The 19,421-nt window shown below is 48.4% G+C and overlaps 1 protein-coding gene across 2 annotated transcripts in view; it reads right to left on the bottom strand.

Moving 5' to 3' along the window:
* FSHR (follicle stimulating hormone receptor) overlaps positions 1 to 19,421 on the bottom strand; it is a gene marked incomplete at its 5' end in the record, with an annotated part of 92,536 nt that overhangs the window by 47,767 nt on the left and 25,348 nt on the right. For both annotated transcript variants that reach the window (XM_082217530.1, XM_082217531.1), the window contains one exon: positions 4,415 to 4,486. In XM_082217530.1, coding sequence (XP_082073656.1) covers positions 4,415 to 4,486 — 72 coding nt within the window. The remainder of the gene's footprint in view (positions 1 to 4,414; positions 4,487 to 19,421) is intronic.

The raw sequence follows: 19,421 nt of genomic DNA, 5'->3' as shown, positions 1-19,421 counted from the left end.
CCCTGGAAAAGACCCTGATGTTGGGAAAGATGGAGGGCGCAAGGAGAAGGGGACGACAGAGGATGAGATGGTTGGATAGTGTTCTCGAAGCTACCAGCATGAGTTTGACCAAACTGCGGGAGGCAGTGGAAGACAGGAGTGCCTGGCGTGCTCTGGTCCATGGGGTCACGAAGAGTCGGACACGACTGAATGACTAAACAACAACAACAAACATATGGAAGGCAACCAACTGGTTCCCCATTCATGTTTCACCCCCTTCCCTGGAGACACTGAGAAAGGGTCTAAATGCCTGGAACTTCAGGTCAAGCCCTGAGACGTGGCAATTTTTCTTCCACCTAAATTTAGAACAGATAGCTCACATTTCTCCATCATTTTCCCTATTGCAAAAAGCCTGGTTCTTTTTTCCCCTAGGGGTGGGACAGAGAGGAGCATCTTGACTGCACGAGAGTGCCAAATCCACTTTAATTGCACCACCTGAATTATCTGGTATGTGACTGAATTCCACCTGCTAAAGAGCGACAGTCTGAAAGCGTCTCCGATCTGCACCTTGCATACCAATGTGCAGTGGCTTAGTTATTCACAAGCCTTAACCGTATCTGAGCACCCCGGTGCAGATCTCGTTACATTTATGCAGATCCACACCCTGTGGGATGATAGGCTCGAATCTCTTACCAATGCAAAAGCTTTCCCCTCTGTGGAAAAGTTGTTTTTCTCTCCCCCTACAAAATTCAGCACAATGATGTTTTTCCATTAAGCTCTCTCTTCAGTCGATAGGCCCTGCAGATGGGTCCTCGAGAGCCTGTTTGAAGTCATCCATTCCCTTCTCACAGACATGAAATTTTTAATTCACTAAACTTCTGCAGCGAATATATCCATTGTGGGAATTTCTTTCCCCGCTAGCTTCGTGCTAACACAGCGCGCCGCATGTGTATTGAAGTATCTAATTTGTATACTCTAGGAAAAATACATTTTACCACATGGAGGCATCATATTACTAATAGCCATTTCCTTTAAATAGCCTACCGTTGACTTTAATCTTGGTTTTTGTGTGTGTGTATGATATTGTGGGGCAGGGGGGAGGCAGGTGGAAGAATCTCATACAAGGGGGTCTCCTTTTTTATATGCAAATATATCACTTGATTATATAGTTTGTGCCCCTCCATTATCATGAATATTTCCAATGAATGTTTTATGGGTTATATTTTTGATTTGTGAGCCATTTCACATTTCATTGCTGCTTCTCATCTGCAGACGCCGCCGATGCTGATTGGTCTCGTTTGCATATTCATCAACCCCCTATTTTCATTGCTGCCACACTTTAAACTGTTTCCCCCACAGAGTTTCCACAGCACATCGCTATATTTTCAAATGAAAGCCACTTGTTTTGTCACAAGCTTCCTCCCTCGTCAACACCCCCCTTTTCGCACTTTATACAAGGCAGACATATGGTTTCTGCAGGTAACGAACAACAACAGAAAGAGTTTACAGGTGGGCTCAGCAGTCATCTTCATGCTTCCATGAGCCCTGCTGGGAGGCAAGGGATCTGCAGCAAAAATGAACAAGCCAGTATTGGCCCACAAGGATGACTTGCAGGGTGGAAGGGTGGAAGCTAAAGGCAGGAACATACTAAGCTGCCTTTGGTCCACCTAGTTCAGTGCTATCTACACTAACTGGCAGGATTTCAGACTCTGCCCTCTCTTAGTCTTACCTGGAGATGCTGGAGATGTTCTGCATGCGATGCAGGTACTCTATTACTGAGCTACATTTTGGACTCAGAGCTGTCCATGGAGCAGCAGGTCAGTTCTGTGTCCAGGGCAGCTGTCTACCAGCTTCATCTGGTACTCTGGCTGAGATCCTATCTGCCCGCAGACTGTCCCGCCAGAGTGGTGCATGCTCTGGTTATCTCCTACATGGACTACTGCAATGCGCTCTACGTGCAGCTACCTTTGAAAGTGACTCGGAAACTACAATACACAATGCGGCAGCTTGACTGGTGACTGGGAGCGGCCGCTGAGACCATATAACACCGGTCCTGAAAGACCTACATTGGCTCCCAGTATGTTTCCAAGCAAAATTCAAAGTGTTTGTGCTGACTTTAAAGCCCTAAACAGCCTCGGCCCAGTATACCTGAAGGAGCGTCTCCACCCCCATCATTCTGCCTGGACACTGAGGTCCAGCTCTGAGGGCCTTCTCGTGGTTCCCTCACTATGAGAAGTGAGAACGAGGCAGAGGGCCTTCTCGGTAAGAAGAAAAAACCCGACTATCTGACTTTTAGAAGACATCTGAAGGCAGCCCTGTTTAGGGAAGTTTTTAATGTTTGATGTTTTGCCGTGTTTTTAATATTCTATTGGGAGCCGCCCAGAGTGGCTGGGGAAACCCAGCCAGATGGGCGGGGTATAAATAAATAAACAAATTATTATTATTATTATTATTATTATTATTATTATTATTATTATTACAGCCAATTGCCAGTGGCAGGTAAAGTCAACTGATCCTAGTTTTGTCTCCAACCTCCTCTCTAAGGGGTTCCTACAAAGGCAAACATGGAGACTTAGCAAGAAGCTGACAGGCCAGTGTTCTCCCCTAGACTTGCTGTAAATAAGACGTCAGGCTGGTGGGGCAGAGCCAAGTTCACCCTAATGTCCAACCTCCACAACTGAACTAGTACCAGTCTTTGCCAAGGACACAGAATGAGGCCTGCTAGATCCAGTCCAGTGGCCCGTCTAGTCTAGCATCCTGTTCTCACAAGAGCCACCAGATGCCTATAGGAAACCTGCAAGCAGGACCTGGGTGCAAGGGCACTCAACCTCCTGAGGTTCTCAGGAACTAGTTCTAAGTAACCGCCATGCAAGATGGGTGAGAGACGCATGGTGCCAGCAGTGGGGCGGCAATAAGGGGGGCAAAATGGAACACACCGCCCCTGGACGAATGAAGGAGTGCAGCTTCAGCATCATCATATGCTTAAGACAGCTGTCAGTCTATGCACCGCCTGCCCCGGACCCTTCACAATGGACAGTTGGATCAGTGAGTCTCTATTTAATACAGTGGTGCCCCGCAAGACGAATGCCTCGCAAGACGGAAAACTCGCTAGACCAAAGGGTTTTCCATTTTTTGAGCTGCTTCGCAAGACGAATTTCCCTATGGGCTTGCTTCGCAAGACGAAAAACGAAAACGTCTTGCAAGTTTGTTTCCTTTTTCTTAACACCGTTAATACAGTTGCGACTTGACTTCAAGGAGCAACTCATAGAACGCGGTGTGGTAGCCTTTTTTGAAGACTTTGGTGATTTTTGAAGCTTTTCCAAAACTTCTTTTAAACTTTTAAAACTTTTTTTTTTTTGGGGGGGTTGGATTTTGGGTTGGGGTGTTTGGAATTCAAGGACTTGGTGTTGGGGAGGGGTTTGCAAGAATCTGGAAGCTTGTGTGTTTTTTTCCTGCATTTTTATGATTTTCTGTGACCATTGGGCCACTCTGCTGTTTTTTTAAAAAAAATTCTGGATTTGAATTTCTGTGTGGTGGGCGGCTGGGGGAACAGTTGGGGAGGGGGTTCTTCAGCAAGAAGCAAAGAGTGGAAGAGGAACCTTCTTCGAGTTGTCCCCCAGAGTCTTAGAAAATGTACTGTACACTTTGTTGATTTTTAAATGTTTTTCTGTCATGTTTAGAAACTTAATTTATTGTTTCTTCAGTTTTTGAAATGCTCTTTACAGTATGTGTGACTTTAAAGAGAACTTAATAAACTCTTGTTGTACCAAATTTGGCTTGTTTGGACTTTTTTTGACCATAGGAACGCATTAATTGAATTTCAATGCATTCCTATGGGATTTCGTGATTCGCAAGACGAAAAATTCGCAAGACGAAAAAACTCGCGGAATGAATTAATTTCGTCTTGCGAGGCACCACTGTACTTCCCAGTGCAACTACTTTGGGTGCCCCAGAACTGCTAGGTTGGCAGGAGCTGGGACAGAACAACGGGAGCTCACTCTGTCGTGGGGATTTGAACTGCTGACCTTCTGATTAGCAAGCCCAAGAGATTCAGTGGTTTAGACCGCAGTGCCACCACATGAAGAAGAACCAGCCCTTAAGTCGCCTTACAGATTCTGCTCTTCTCTTGTGATCTCTTATTCCGTTTGCTTCATAAGTGCCCACCAATCAACTCCTTATTGAAAAACCTATTTCATAAGGATGCACAGGTGTAATTGTGGCAACGCCGCTTTGGAAGATTGGCTTTGCGAACTCTCCTTCACCCCCCCCCCAGTCCTTAAGTGAATGAAGAGAAGGCTCCTATGGGAGCGGTGAGCTGATAGCTTAATTAAAGCACAGTGCAGGTCTAGGGAAGAGAGGGGAAAAACAACCCCAAACCAAAAATAGCCTTCTACATCATTATACAAATGTAATGAGTGAATATGGAGGTACATACATTTTTTCAACTTCATTGAGTCCCAAGAAAGCTCCTTTCGGTATGATTCTTATTTTGGTGAGGAAAAATACCCTGAAAATACAAGGGGGGGGGGACAAAACATATTTATGTATTAAGCATAGCTTGATATGTAATTAGCACAGTTCACGTTTTGGACAAAAAGAATTAAAATCCCATGCCAAGACAATGTTAAACTTCATAGGAACACATTCTGATGCCAACTTGCTCATCCCCCCTTTCCCCCCCAAAATGACTTCAGCATGAGCTTTTATTCTAATAGTTGACTTGTTGAAATATCTATATATTCTGTCTGTGATTCACTTATTGTCAGGGGATGATTAGCTGCTTGTGCTTAAAATTGTGCCCCTTCAGAGTTTGTGCGGCCCCACAAACCTCTGTGTGTGACAGAGCTCCTCAGACATGTCTGCTCTAGTCACTAGTAGAGTCTGACAGTGGCTGCCTGCGGAAGCGCTTCCAGCAAAGAAGTTCCTTAACGGAAACGCGTCTCCTGGACTCACGACGTGGCAGCTTCCAGCGAAGCATGGGTCTCCCTGCAGTTGCTTCTGACACCTCCCCGCTATTTTCGCTGGATGTGTCTCTCACCCCTTTCTCTCCCCGGCTGTTTCCTGCCTGGGCTGCTGCGTCTCTCTCAGCATTACTGAGATCCTCCTCCAGAGACCCCTCGCTCCCCCTCCTTGTCCCTGCTTTGGCTGCTGACTCTCTCCCAGTCTCTGGGAGCCCTACCAACTCCCTTTCCTCTGATGTCAGTTCCCTGACATCCACCTCCCCTCCAGGGCCCCCTTCTCCCCCGCCCCTACTCTCTCCTCTGGGCGGTGAGGAGTTGAAACCCCGAAAAGAATCCTCTTCATCTTCAGACGTCTCGAACATTTCCCTCCATCGGTCTTCGTTCCGACTCGCTGAATCCTCCTCCACCTCGGAATCAGAGAACCCCTCCAACTCTTCTTCTTCGTCGGTGGTGGCGAAGTATTCCCTCCGGAACCTCGCCACTGGCTGGGGTTTACGAGGGAATCTCTGATGAAAAGTTTCAATCAAAACCTCGTCATCTACATCCTCTGCCCTGACCCAGGTGTTTTCCGACTCCGGCTCCCCTTCCCACATTACCAAATACTCTACTTGCTCTCCCTTCCACCTGGAATCGAGAATCTCCGCTCCATGGTAGCTGTGTTCTTTTTCCTCCATAGCTGGTCCCCTATTGACCCTCCCCTCTCTGTCCCCTTTATACGGTGACAGCAACGACCTGTGGAACACTGGGTGCAACTTCATGTGGTTCGGTAACCGGAGTCTGAAAGCCACTGGGTTGACCTGTTGCGTGACTTCAAATGGGCCCAGCCTTTTGGGTCTTAACTTCTTACAACCTCCTTTGAATGGTAACCCTTGGGTGGACAGCCACACCTGGTCCCCCACCCTAATGCTTTCCCCTTCCCTTCTGGTTTTGTCTGCCTGCCTCTTATATTCCTCCTTCGCCCTGTTTAAATTAAGTTGGAGCTGGCGATGGATCGCTTCCATTTCTTCAACGAACTGTTCTGCGGCTGGAACGCTCCAGTTCTCCCCTTCCCCCCCTGGGAAGGCTCGGGGATGACACCCGTGATTAGCCAAAAAGGGGCTCATCCCCGTGGACACGTTCTCTGCATTGTTGTAGGCAAATTCTGCCAACGCCAGCTTCTCCACCCAATCATTCTCTCTGTCATTCACATAACACCTCAAATATTGCTGGAGGACACCATTAGCTCTTTCCGCCTGCCCGTTGGTTTCTGGATGACGGGCAGTTGAGAAATTCACCTCTACATGCAATAAGCTCATGAGCTTCCTCCAGAACCTGGAAGTAAATTGTTTCCCTCGGTCAGAAACCACCCTCAAGGGGGCGCCATGCAGCCTAAACACATTTTCCACAAACAATTTAGCGGTTTCTTCCGCTGTGACCGCATGTGAGCAGGCTATAAAGTGGGCCATCTTGGTTAACAGGTCTACCACAACCATGATGGCTGTTTTCCCTTTGGACCTGGGCAGATCAGTCATGAAATCTATTGCCACTGCCTCCCATGGCCTTTCCGGCGTGGGTAGTGGTTCTAATAAACCTGCCGGTGCCCGCCTCTCCCCCTTGGCTCGTTGGCATTGGTCACACCCTCTCACATACTCCCGCACATCTTCCCTGACCTTGGGCCACCAGAATTCCCTGGTAACCAGCCACATGGTTTTGTGTTGCCCAAAATGCCCTGCTGTGGGGCTATCGTGCAGTTGCTTGAGTACCTTTTCCCTCAATTCCCCTTCAGGTATGTATAACGCTCCCTTGTAGTACAACGCCCCGTTTCTCTCCTCAAAACCCCCGGGTTTGTCTCCCTCCCTCCTGAGACCCCTGAGTTTGTCCTGGGCGTATTCATCCTGCACCGTTCCCTCTACCAGTTCCCTTTGCCCCACCAATGCCGCCCCACACACCCAGCGGTCCTCGGGAATGACATGGGTCTCTTCGGGTGCACCCTCTCCCTCCAAATATTCAGGTTTGCGTGAGAGAGCGTCCGCCCTAACGTTCTCTGGGCCTGGTACGTAACAAATCTCAAAGTTAAATTTGGAGAACTCCTGGGCCCATCTCAACTGCCGTTGGTTGAGCACTCGCGCAGTTCTCCAATACTCTAGATTCTTATGGTCCGTGCACACTTGCACCTTCTGTTGTGCACCAATTAGCAGGTGCCTCCATCTCCGGAAGGCCTCATGAATCGCAAGAAGTTCCCGATCGTACACCGTGTAGTTCCTCTCAGATTTGTTCAGCTTTCGCGAAAAGAAGGCACACGGTCGCCACTCTGACCCCTCCTTCCCCGGCTGCAGAAGAAGCACCGCCCCTATGGCTCTGTCAGAAGCGTCTGTTTCGACCCTCAGCTTTTTTTGTAAATCCACATGTAGAAGTTGTTCATCAGAGGCGAAGGCCCTTTTCAGTTCCTCAAACGCTCGCTCCGCCTCCCCCGTCCAAACAAACTTCTTTTTACTGCTGAGACAGTCCGTGATGGGCGCCGTCAGGTGGGCGAAGTTTCGGATGAACTTACGATAAAAGTTTCCAAACCCTAGGAACCTCTGCACATCCTTCTTGGTCTTGGGTGTTTTCCATTCCAGCACCGCTTGAACCTTGCCGGGGTCCATGGCCAACCCCTTGTCTGACAAGCGGTACCCCAGGAATTCCACCTCCTTGGTATGAAACTGACACTTCTCCAGTTTCACCCACAGCCTGTTGGCTTGCAGCCTGCTCAACACTTCTCTGACGTCTCTCACATGTTGCTCCTCATTCTCCGAATACACCAACACGTCATCTAAGAAGGCCACGCAATTCTTGTAGAGCAAAGGCCCCAGTACGTGGTTCATGAAGGCTTGAAAACACGCGGAGCCTGTTTGTAATCCAAAAGGCATAACGAGGTATTCAAATGCCCCCAAAGGGGTGAACATGGTGGTCTTCCATTCATCCCCTTTCCTTATACGTATCAGGTTGTACGCCCCCCTTAGGTCCAGCTTTGTAAAAATCTTTCCTTTCCGCACCCTGGTCAAAATATCATCAATCCTGGGCATAGGAAAAGCCGCCGGCTCTGTCACTGCATTTAACCGCCTAAAGTCACATACCAGTCTCGGCTTGTCCGTGTTTTTTTTATCCACAAAAAACACTGGGCTACCCCCCGCTGCCTTGGACTCTCTGATGAAGCCTCTCTTCAGGTTCTTGTCAATGAACGCTCGCAACTCCTGCATTTCCCTGTCTGACATGGCATACAACTTGCCTACAGGAAGCTGTGCTCCAGGGAGTAAATTGATCTGGCAATCAAAGGGCCTATGCGGGGGTAGTTGGTCAGCTTCCTTCTCGCTGAACACGTCGCTGAGATCAGCATACTGTGGTGGCACCTTCCCCTTCCCCATTACTTCAGTCCCTGCCAGGGTGGCTTGGGCCCCTGCTGACCCCTTTTCCCCCCTGCAGTGTTCTAAGCAATGTGCTGAACCGAAGGAAACCACTCTTTGATGCCAGCCCACCAGCGGATCATGTAAGGCTAGCCAGCTCATTCCCAAAATAATGGGAGCGCCTCCCAAGGTGGCCACATTAAACGCTATCAGTTCTGTGTGCCTTGCCACCCTCATTATCATTGGGACGGTCTGCAAGCTAACTCCTCCTCCCAACAGTTCCCTGCCATCGATCGTGGTCACCTGCAGGGGGTTGCTTAAAGGGATAGTCTGTATCTGATGTTCAGCAGCAAACTCCTTGCTCATAAAATTGCAGGAGCTGCCTGAGTCCAACAGCGCCTTTATTTTTAGGGGGTGTCCATTTTGCAGCTCTAGCGACACTTCAATCACTAGAGCAGGTCGAGGAGCTTCTGGCACGGGCACTTTCACTGCTCTTTGGCCTGGCTGCAGTGCCCTGACGGTGGCAACCAGGCGTTGGCTTTTACCTGCTCCGTTTCTCCCTGCTCTCCCCCCTCAACTGCTCCCACCATCCCTTGCCATTCCTTCCTCTGGGGGCAGACTCTGGCAAAGTGGCCTGGCTGTTGGCAGAGATAGCATTTCCGGGCTCCCTTTCCCTCCTTCTTCGCCCCCTCACTGGGCTTTGAAACTGCGCGCGCGCGGGCTGTTCCGATTTCCATCGGCTCTGCCGGCGGGAAAGCTGGCTCAGGAATGTCTGGAATGCGTAACTCCTTCCAACGTTCCCCTCTCCCTTCCCGCCTCTCCAAGGCTCTTGCCTCCTGGCGCGCTCCAATGGTCAGCGCAGATTTGGTCAGCTGATCCATAGACACCGCCCTGGGGCTCCTGGACAGCTCGTCTTTCACAGCCGAAGAAAGACCTTCTTCAAATAGCATCTGAATGGGTGCTGCCGATAAATCCCACCCCAATCTGTGAATCAGCATGGTAAATTCAGTCCAGTACTCACGGACAGATCTGCTTCCCTGCTTGCAAGCCATTAGCTGTCTGCGCACCACCCCTTCCTCAATATCGCTGGAAAACATGATATCCATTGCACGAAAGAATTTCATAGTGTCCTTTAGGATAACGTTGTGCGTTGCCATCAGGGGTCGAACCCAGTCCCGCGCCCCCTTCTCAAGATGCCCAATTACGAAAGCAACTCGCGATTCCTCATCAGGGAACTCATCAAACTGCACATTCAGGGCATATTGCATCTCGGTCCTAAAGGCATGGTAATCCTTGGGGTCCCCCCCAAACTTCTGCACCAATCCTGGTACCTTTCTGGGGAACTGAGTGGTTCTCCCCTTTTTGTCAGCATCCTGAGCCCTTCTCTCCTCGAGCCTCGCCGTCTGCAGCGCAAGTTGGACCTCCAGAGCTTGATACCTTTCTTCCAAGCTTGGACCAGCTCCAACCCCTGCCTCTCCGGTTCCGGCTGGGTTGCTCATGATGCTTTCTCCTGCACAGGCAGCGTACAAAGACTGTCAGACTGCTGTCAGGGGATGATTAGCTGCTTGTGCTTAAAATTGTGCCCCTTCAGAGTTTGTGCGGCCCCACAAACCTCTGTGTGTGACAGAGCTCCTCAGACATGTCTGCTCTAGTCACTAGTAGAGTCTGACAGTGGCTGCCTGCGGAAGCGCTTCCAGCAAAGAAGTTCCTTAACGGAAACGCGTCTCCTGGACTCACGACGTGGCAGCTTCCGGCGAAGCATGGGTCTCCCTGCAGTTGCTTCTGACACCTCCCCGCTATTTTCGCTGGATGTGTCTCTCACCCCTTTCTCTCCCCGGCTGTTTCCTGCCTGGGCTGCTGCGTCTCTCTCAGCATTACTGAGATCCTCCTCCAGAGACCCCTCGCTCCCCCTCCTTGTCCCTGCTTTGGCTGCTGACTCTCTCCCAGTCTCTGGGAGCCCTACCAACTCCCTTTCCTCTGATGTCAGTTCCCTGACACTTATTTTATTCTGTTTTTCTCTCACATACCCCTAACAGAATATATGGTTGGCAAAACATGATCCCAGAGTGATGTAGCTGATGTAATGCTGGGGGAGACAAATTCTCTTCAATTTGCATTTGAAGGAGACTTTACCTAATCCACACTCTCCAAAATAATACACAGTACAGAGGTACCTCTGGTTGCGAACAGGATCCTTTCTGGACCCCTGTTTGCAACATGAGCGGAAGGCAACCCGCGTCTGGGCGTGCACGGGTTGTGATTCGTCGCTTCTGCGCATGTGCATGACATCATTTTGAGCGTCTGCACATGCACGAGTGGTGAAACCCAGAAGTAACCCTTTCTGGGTTGCCTTCCGTGTTGCCATGGGATGCAACATGAAACACAGCCACCAATCAAAATTCACATTTTTTTTGAATTTTGCAGAGCACTTCTCCAGTCGACCAATGTGTACGAAACTTCATACGATTTAAAGTATGCATAGATGTGCCTATATACTGGGGAAAATAACACCATATGGATTATATTAGGGAAGACTGCTTTGCGAAAAGGCTAAAACTGTATTAAAAAATCTGTATATTAGGAGAAAGTCACGTTAAGATGCTGATGGGTTTTCATGAGGACTTAATTCTCCACTTTCGCTTTCCAAACCAGTGCATAAGGACTGATGGACAGCTGAAGATTGGAAAAATGAGTAAGTGAAATAGATGGATTGCCCCATCCCTGTCCCCAGCACACAGGACAGGCCCCTTGTCTGAAACCTTTGAGAGCGGCTGCCAGTCAGTGTAGGCCTTGCTGAGCTAGATGGGCCAATGGTGTGATTTGCCAGAAGGCAGCTTTTTAGGACAGCTGCATTTCAGTTCCCATATTGTTTCAGGAAGTGCAGATTAGGAAGCGCCGTGAGTCTCATGGAGTGGCAGGAATGGTTAGATCCTGGTGGAGCTCAAGGAGCTGGATGTAGATGACACCAGAGAGTGTTCTTGTGGGATGGGAGAAGTGAAGTCAGGACCCCAATAAGTGTCTGAGCCTGGGAAGGAGGTCAGAAGCCCAAAGAATGGAGATCTGGGTACAGGAGAGGGACCAAGCAGGTTGACAGGGGAGTGTTATGCCCCTATGGCACTGGGCACCCCGATCATACACCTCTTGCTGTGGAGAAACCTCCAGCATCTCCTCCTACTAATGAAAGCCTCTTCAGGAGGCAAACTGAGGGTAAATTGGATGCTGACTTTGCTCCAACCCCACATGCAAGGACATGGACATGGAGATGTTAGCGCTGGCGCAAACAGACATCACAAGCCCAACTTACTCAAAGAAGTGTCCTTTTGCTCGCCCAATCCTGAGACTCTGGCCACTAACTGTGTCCAGGGCAGTTGTCTACCAGCTCCATCTGGTACACAGGCTGAGACCCTATCTGCCAACAGACTGTCTTGCCAGAGTGGTGCATGCTCTAGTTATCTCTCACTTGGACTACTGCAATGCGCTCTACGTGGGGCTACCTTTGAAGGTGGCCCGGAAACTACAACTAATCCAGAATGCAGCAGCCAGACTGGGAGCGGCTGCCAAGACCTTATAACACCAGTCCTGAGAGACCTGCATTGGCTCCCAGTACGTTTCCGAGCACAATTCAAAGTGTTGGTGCTGACCTTTAAAGCCCTAAATGGCTTCAGTCCAGTATACCTGAAGGAGTGTCTCCGCCCCCATCGTTCTGCCCAGATGCTGAGGTCCAGTGCCGAGGGCCTTCTGGCAGATCCCTCACTGCGAGAGGTGAGGTTACAGGGAACCAGGCAGAGGGCCTTCTCGGTAGTGCCACCTGTCCTGTGGAACACCCTCCCATCAGATGTCAAAGGAAAAAAACAACTACCAGACTTTTAGAAGACATCTGAAGGCAGCCCTGTTTAGGGAAGCTGTTAATATCTGAAGGACTATTGTATTTTAAAATTTTGTTGGAAGCCACGCAGAGTGGCTGGGGAAACCCAGCCAGATGCGCAGGGTATGAATAATGATGACGACGATGACAATGACGACGACAACAATAACAACAACAACTGCTGTTCCCACTCCGTCTTTCAAAAGGAAAAGGCAGGGACCATTGCACTTGTGGGATGAATGCCTTAGTGTATGGGATCAATGCCTTAGTCTCTTACATACCTGCTGTGCCTTACCTAGGTACCAATCTGATTTGCGCATTAAATTTTGAGGTTGAGTACTCCAGGCATAGTGAGGGCCAGGACAGGTGTGTTCACACAAAAAAGCTGACAGGACTGGATTTCTCCCCCAATCTCTATCCATCACCTGAGCTGGTCTGAGTAGGTTGATTCTGCCAACTAAATATGGCCACATAATAAAAAATGGCCTCACACAGGATTGACTCTAGATTCACCGCCATGAGAATTTTCTTCCAAAGCCAGTCATAATACAAAGATTATATCACCATCTAACTACTTTTCACAGTCTGCTACCCCTGAGAAGTGACAGCTAATTGTTTCTTGAATTACTGGAGGGTTTTTTCTTGTCTTTTTTTTTTTTTTTTTTTTTTTGCCTCAGCAGCCTTGCCTGAGAGATGAATCTCCACTTTTTATCTCCTCGGAGCACAGATTTCTTTCGTAATAACAATTCTGAATCAACCTGTCCTTCCAACGTTGTTCCAAAATCACCCTTTTCTCTTTCTTCTCCAGCCCTTACCAAATTAAATCTGTGTGGACTGGGAACCTGTATCTCGGACTTGGTGATGCGAGCAATGGCATAACATTGCCGCATTACAGTTCATGCCTACACTCTCTGAGCCACATTCTCTAGAATCGGCCTCATGGTAGCTTGGAGAATGATCTCTGATGGCTGCAGTTGGTGCTAGAGTGTCATATATGCTATAAATGTCAGATGGGGGGATGTATATCAGATCAGTGCATATACTTCTGTGTTAAATAAATATATATATTTTTAAAATACCAATCCACGCAACTACCCAGGGGCGTAGTGTGAGAAAGGACAGGGCAGCCATGGCCCTGGCACAGATTTTCGAAAGGGCATCCCCTATGACAGGTTCCCTCATTCTGGGAAGGGGGAGAGAGACATCATTTTGATTTTTGGAGTTATTATTTTTAAGATGCTGAGCCTGTGCTGGACAAACAGCACAATAGATGTTATGGAGCCGTGTTGGTCTCTAAGATGTTATGGATGTATCATTTGATGTGTTTTGTCACGTTTCTGAAGAGCAAACTTTGAATAATATTTTTATGGGTTTAAGCCATGTCGATTTCCGAAAGGAGGAGCATGAAGTGACTGGATGCATAAAGCCACTTTGGACATCAGGAGGAGGTGGGGTTACGGGCTCACGCCCCCAACATGAGCGCGGAGGCTGGTTTCCAGCCCCACGCGCTTTGGGAAATCCTTGGGATGCATCATCCCCTGAGCCAGCCAATTGGCTGGCTCGGGGTGTGTGGGTTGCCGCATTTAAGGCAGGCACAGCCCCGGGGTCTTCCTCTTTGGGCCCGCGCAGCTGATATGGTTTCCCACCCACCCGCCCTTTAAGGTTTACCTTCTGACCTTGCTATGGACCTCGGTTGGTCGCCATTAAGGGGCCTGGTAGGATTTTTTTCCACGTGGCAAATTGGCACTGGCCATTTGGTTTTTCGCCTACCTCGTAGCAAATCATCACAACTCCTTTGATTTTGGCAGTTAGGCATTGGTAGAGGTATTGTTATGTAGATGTGTGTGTGTGTGTGGGGGGAGTTGCATCACCTTCCCCAAATATTGAAGAGTAGTCCGGTAAAGGATTCCGGGGGGCGTGGCCTCGTCCGAAGCCTAGGGAGGCCAGGGCCCAAGGCACGCCCCCGAGCGGTGACCCTGGAGGAGTTCCTAGTTGATGTGCATCAGCAGGGCTCCCCCTGTTGGTGGTTAACCCTACCCGGTCTTCAAGCAAGAGGCTGAAGCCGGATAGTAGGATAGGACTAATGCCTAAACTAATACAGTGGTGCCCCGCAAGACGAATGCCTCGCAAGACGGAAAACTCGCTAGACGAAAGAGTTTTCCGTTTTGGAGGTGCTTCGCAAAACAAATCTCCTATGGGCTTGCTTCGCAAGACGAAAATGTCTTGCGAGTTCCTGCGGGTTTCCCCCCTTCCCCCCCTTTTCTAAGCCGCTAAGCCACTTATCAGCTGATCCGATAAGCCGATAAGCCACTAAAAGCCGCTAATAGCGCTAATAGTGCTAATCTGCTAATCCGTCAATGGGCTTGCTTCGCAAGATGAAAAAACCGCTAGACGAAGAGAATCACAGAACGGATTCTTTTCGTCTTGCGAGGCACCACTGTATACCTGGTGGGAGGCAGGAACTTGCCACACAATCAACATTGCTCAGACCCATAAAAATATTATTCAAAGAGTTCTTACGCATCCAGTCACTTCATGCTGCACAATATTCATATCTGCAAGAAGGGTGGGTGTGTTTAACCTGCTGCCCCTCCTTTACCTGCTGCTTCCTCTTGCACCACTTAGAATCATAGAATCATAGAATCATAGAGTTGGAAAAGACCAAAAGGGCCATCGAGTCCAACCCCCTGCCAAGCAGGAATCACCATCAGAGCACTCCTGACATATGGTTGTCAAGCCTCTGCTTAAAGACCTCCAAAGTAGGAGACTCCACCACACTCCTTGGCAGCAAATTCCACTGTCGAACAGCTCTTACTGTCAGGAAGTTCTTCCTAATGTTTAGGTGGAATCTTCTTTCTTGTAGTTTGGATCCATTGCTCCGTGTCCGCTTCTCTGGAGCAGCAGAAAACAACCTTTCTCCCTCCTCTCTGTGACATCCTTTTATATATTTGAACATGGCTATCATATCACCCCTTAACCTCCTCTTCTCCAGGCTAAACATGCCCAGCTCCCTTAGCCGTTCCTCATAAGGCATTGTTTCCAGGCCTTTGACCATTTTGGTTGCCCTCCTCTGGACACGTTCCAGTTTGTCAGTGTGCACTATTACTTCCCTTGATCTAGATGCTATACTCCTATTGATGCATCCCAGAATTGCATTGGCTTTTTTAGCTGCCGCGTCACACTGTTGGCTCATGTCAAGTTTGTGGTCAACCAAGACTCCTAGATCCTTTTCACATGTACTGCTCTCAAGCCAGGTGTCCCCCATCTTGTATTTGTGCCTCTCATTTTTTTTGCCCAAGTGCAATACTTTACATTTCTCCCTGTTAAAATTCATCTTGTTTGTTTTGGCCCAGTTCTCTAATTTGTCAAGGTCGTTTTGAAGTGTGATCCTGTCCTCTGGGGTGTTAGCCACCCCTCCCAGTTTGGTGTCATCTGCAAATTTGATCAGGGTGCCCTTGAGTCCATCATCCAAGTCGTTGATAAAGATGTTGAATAAGACCGGGCCCAAGACAGAACCCTGTGGCACCCCACTAGTCACTCTTCTCCAGGATGAAGAGGAACCATTGATGAGCACCCTTTGGGTTCGGTCAGTCAGCCAGTTACAAATCTTCTTCCTTCAACCCGTCCCCCACTCCCTCCATGACAAGGCAAACAGGTCTGGAACCCCAGTCAAGATAAGAAAAGCAGCTGCGGATGAGGGCTGTAGGAAGAAAAAGCTATGAGCAAGAGAAGGGTTAAGCAATCCCTCCATCCAGCTGTTTCTCCAGTGCAAATTGCACCTTCCCCACTAACACTTTGCACTTCCTGGCCAGCAAACTGCATTTCCTGCTGCTGAACCCCTGCTTGACACATTAAGATTATGGTTAATCCTTTCATTTTCTTGTGCAACTCTGATATACTGTGAAAGAGAGCGAGAGCGAGAGTGCTGCTTGTTACAGGTAACTTTCAGCATCTTGGGGAGTTACGGCAGCAGCTGTAAAGAGATGCTCTATCTTTTATTTATTATCCTTTTTTAAAAAATAAAATAAAAAGTGCATTGCTCAAAATGCATGCCGGTCCATCAACTGGTAATAAATATTTATCACGGCATTCTGCAGCTTTTCTTCCTCTTTGTGAAGTAGGCTCTCCCGTTGTTCCAGGAACTCTAATCTAGGCCATTACATGAAAATAGGAATCTTGTTTTGAACCATTTTCTCTGACCAAAATCCAACTTATGGATTTGAAGACTGAAACACACCATCACCCCAGTCCTAGCAAACACAGACATTTCTGATGTCTCTTTCGGTGCTGTTCTGCGCATCCCCGTCTATGAGACTTGCTTACATTATTACAGGACCGAATGATCCCAAGTAGAACTCCTCAGCGGCTTAACTTCGTGAGTTTCCCTCTGCTCTTTACATAGAAATTCGCTACAAGCTGAGTTATGTGTAGAACAAAACTTCATTGCTGTTGAGGCCTGGGAACTTGCAGAGACTACCAGTAACTTTCCCAACTAGACCACACCTCTGAGTTTACTCTCCAGGAGCTGCCCTTCTGAATACAGTGGTATCTCAGGTTACATACGCTTCAGGTAACATACGCTTCAGGTTACAGACTCCGCTAAGCCAGAAACAGTGCTTCAGGTTAAGAACTTTGCTTCAGGATGAGAACATAAATTGTGCTCCAGTGGCGCGGCGGCAGCAGGAGGCCCCATTTGGGAAAGTGGTGCTTCAGGTTAAGAACAAACCTCCGGAACGAATTAAGTACTTAACCAGAGGTACCACTGTAGCTGCTTCTCTGAAAGGGGCCACATGTGAGATTTTTAGTTGATAATGCATATTTCTGGATTAGGCAATTTGTACAAATTTCTGCCTTGGGGAATTAATACAAGCAAGCCTTGAAATTTTCATAGTTTGGGTCTTGAAAGACTACAAAATATTCATCTCCATTTTATTGCACATTTCCCCCCCCAATATGCACATTTTTTGCAAGCAGTTTTCCCTAACGCACAGCATTTTCACATGGTATTTTCACAAATCGATGCATTCTTATGCACCCTTCCCCCTGCTGTGTGCCATTTGGTACACATTACTTGCATTGCAAAATCCAGAGAAGTGCGAATTCCAAAGAATAGCTGCGTATTGATTCGCCCCCAATCCCTGTGCTTCTTCCCCAGCGGCACCTGAGCAGATCCACTCTCTCAGTCTTTTCTCTCACGAACGCAACATACAAACACACCCACCCTGCAGGTGTTTTGCACGCACCTCCCCTGAGACTGAGATTCTGCTCCGTAATTGCAGAATCCAGGAAATTGGGCCATTAGCTTTACTAGCAAGCAACGTCTGATCCATGGCTCATAATGCCACATTTTTGTTTAGGTTGTTGCAAAGCCCTCCTCCAAACCCATTTATCTCAGCCATTTGAAAGCTACGTGCAGTTAATCAGAAAGAACACGCGTTGTCAAATTATTCCCTTTAGCTTGCCCAAAACGCCAAGTCATGATATTTATCCTGATATTTATCATCTCTTTTAAACATTATTACTTATGTAAAGCACCACACTAAAGCAGGGTTTTTTTTTCCCTTCTTCTTAAAAAATACAAAAATTAAACTCCAGCAAGATACAGTAACTGTAATCCTATGTCACCGGTCTCCGTTCCAAAGCGATAACTGTGAAAGGGTTCTGAAGAACATTTTTGCTTTCATCTTGGAAGTAATAGTGTGATGTTATCTTTCCCTAAGCCTCTGAAGCAATGTGTGTTTTGTCAGGAGCAGATATTTGCTGAGGAGTTTAATTTCCTAAAAGAAGCCTGTTTGCAATGTGATTAGTTGTGTGCCTCGTACCATCTTGGAGATGCTTCCCTGTCTCTTACAATGGCAGCGGAGACAAAACGGGCATGGAAACAAGGATGCCAGGCAAGGATTGGCTCATCACATCCAACTCTCCCTCAAACATTAGCTTATACTACAGACTGTGTTATAAAATCAGGAGCAAACAACCTTTTTTTCCATTCCGAGGGCTGAATTCCATTCAGGACAACCTTTTCAGGGCCACTATGACCTGTCTATCTTGGGTGGCCCTGCACGGTATAGTTCATAGCCTCTCTGAGTTATTTAAGCCCCTTTGCCATGGCAGATCAAACCTATCCATTCTGAGGGAAATCAGCCCTGAGTGCTCACTGGAAGGACAGATCCTGAAGCTGAGGCTCCAATACTTTGGCCACCTCATGAGAAGAGAAGACTCCCTGGAAAAGACCCTGATGTTGGGAAAGATGGAGGGCACAAGGAGAAGGGGACAACAGAGGACAAGATGGTTGGACAGTGTTCTCAAAGCTACCAGCATGAGTTTGACCAAACTGCGGGAGGCAGTGGAAGACAGGAGTGCCTGGCGTGCTCTGGTCCATGGGGTCACGAAGAGTCGGACATGACTAAACGACTAAACAACAACAATATGTCATTTTAGCTGCTCATCCTCTGCTCAGTTGCCTTCTGCCACCCCAATACATCACCATCTCTCATCCAACCACAGGCCTTGCAATACAACTTACTCAACCCACTTTTCCACCCATCCAAGCTGGGGGCCCATCACTACCTCTTGTGACAGTGAGTCCCATAGTTTCTGTGCTGTGTAATGAAGTTCTTGCAAAGGGGTAGGCAACCTAAGGGCCATGGGCCACAAGCGCCCCATGGGGGTCGTTTAACTGGCCCACAAGCTGCCCCCAAGCCACCTACTCGGCTAGTCCCCGCCCGCTGTGCTAAACCAGCACAGCACAGCGTGGGTACAGTGGTACCTCTGGTTACGTACTTAATTTGTTCCAGAGGTCCGTTCTTAACCTGAAACTGTTCTTAACCTGAAGCACCACTTTAGCTAATGGGGCCTCCTGCTGCTGCTGCACTGCCGGAGCACGATTTCTGTTCTCATCCTGAAGCAAAGTTCTTAACCCGAGGTACTATTTCTGGGTTAGCGGAGTCTGTAACCTGAAGCGTATGTAACCTGAAGCGTATGTAACCCAAAGTACCACTGTACTCACTTCTGTGGCGCTGGAAATCACGTCTGCGCAGACACAGACACTGGAAATCGCGGGTGCAATCTGGCCCATGGATTCATCTCTGCTGGGGTGAACCAGCCCATGCAAGGTAAACCTTGTCAACCCCTGTTCTAGCATGAGAGAGGGATTTTTTCCCCCCTTTGTCCTTGTTCCCCCACGACATGCATAATTTTGGTGTAGGGCTTTCCCCAGCAGATCCTCAAAGAAACTGCACCCTCTTTGCTTTC

The sequence above is a fragment of the Podarcis vaucheri genome (genome assembly GCF_965113315.1).
Source record: "Podarcis vaucheri genome assembly, chromosome: 3".
Lineage (NCBI taxonomy): Eukaryota > Metazoa > Chordata > Lepidosauria > Squamata > Lacertidae > Podarcis > Podarcis vaucheri.
The sequence above is the reverse complement of the archived record's forward strand: the minus strand, read 5'-3'. Positions and strand labels throughout refer to the sequence as shown.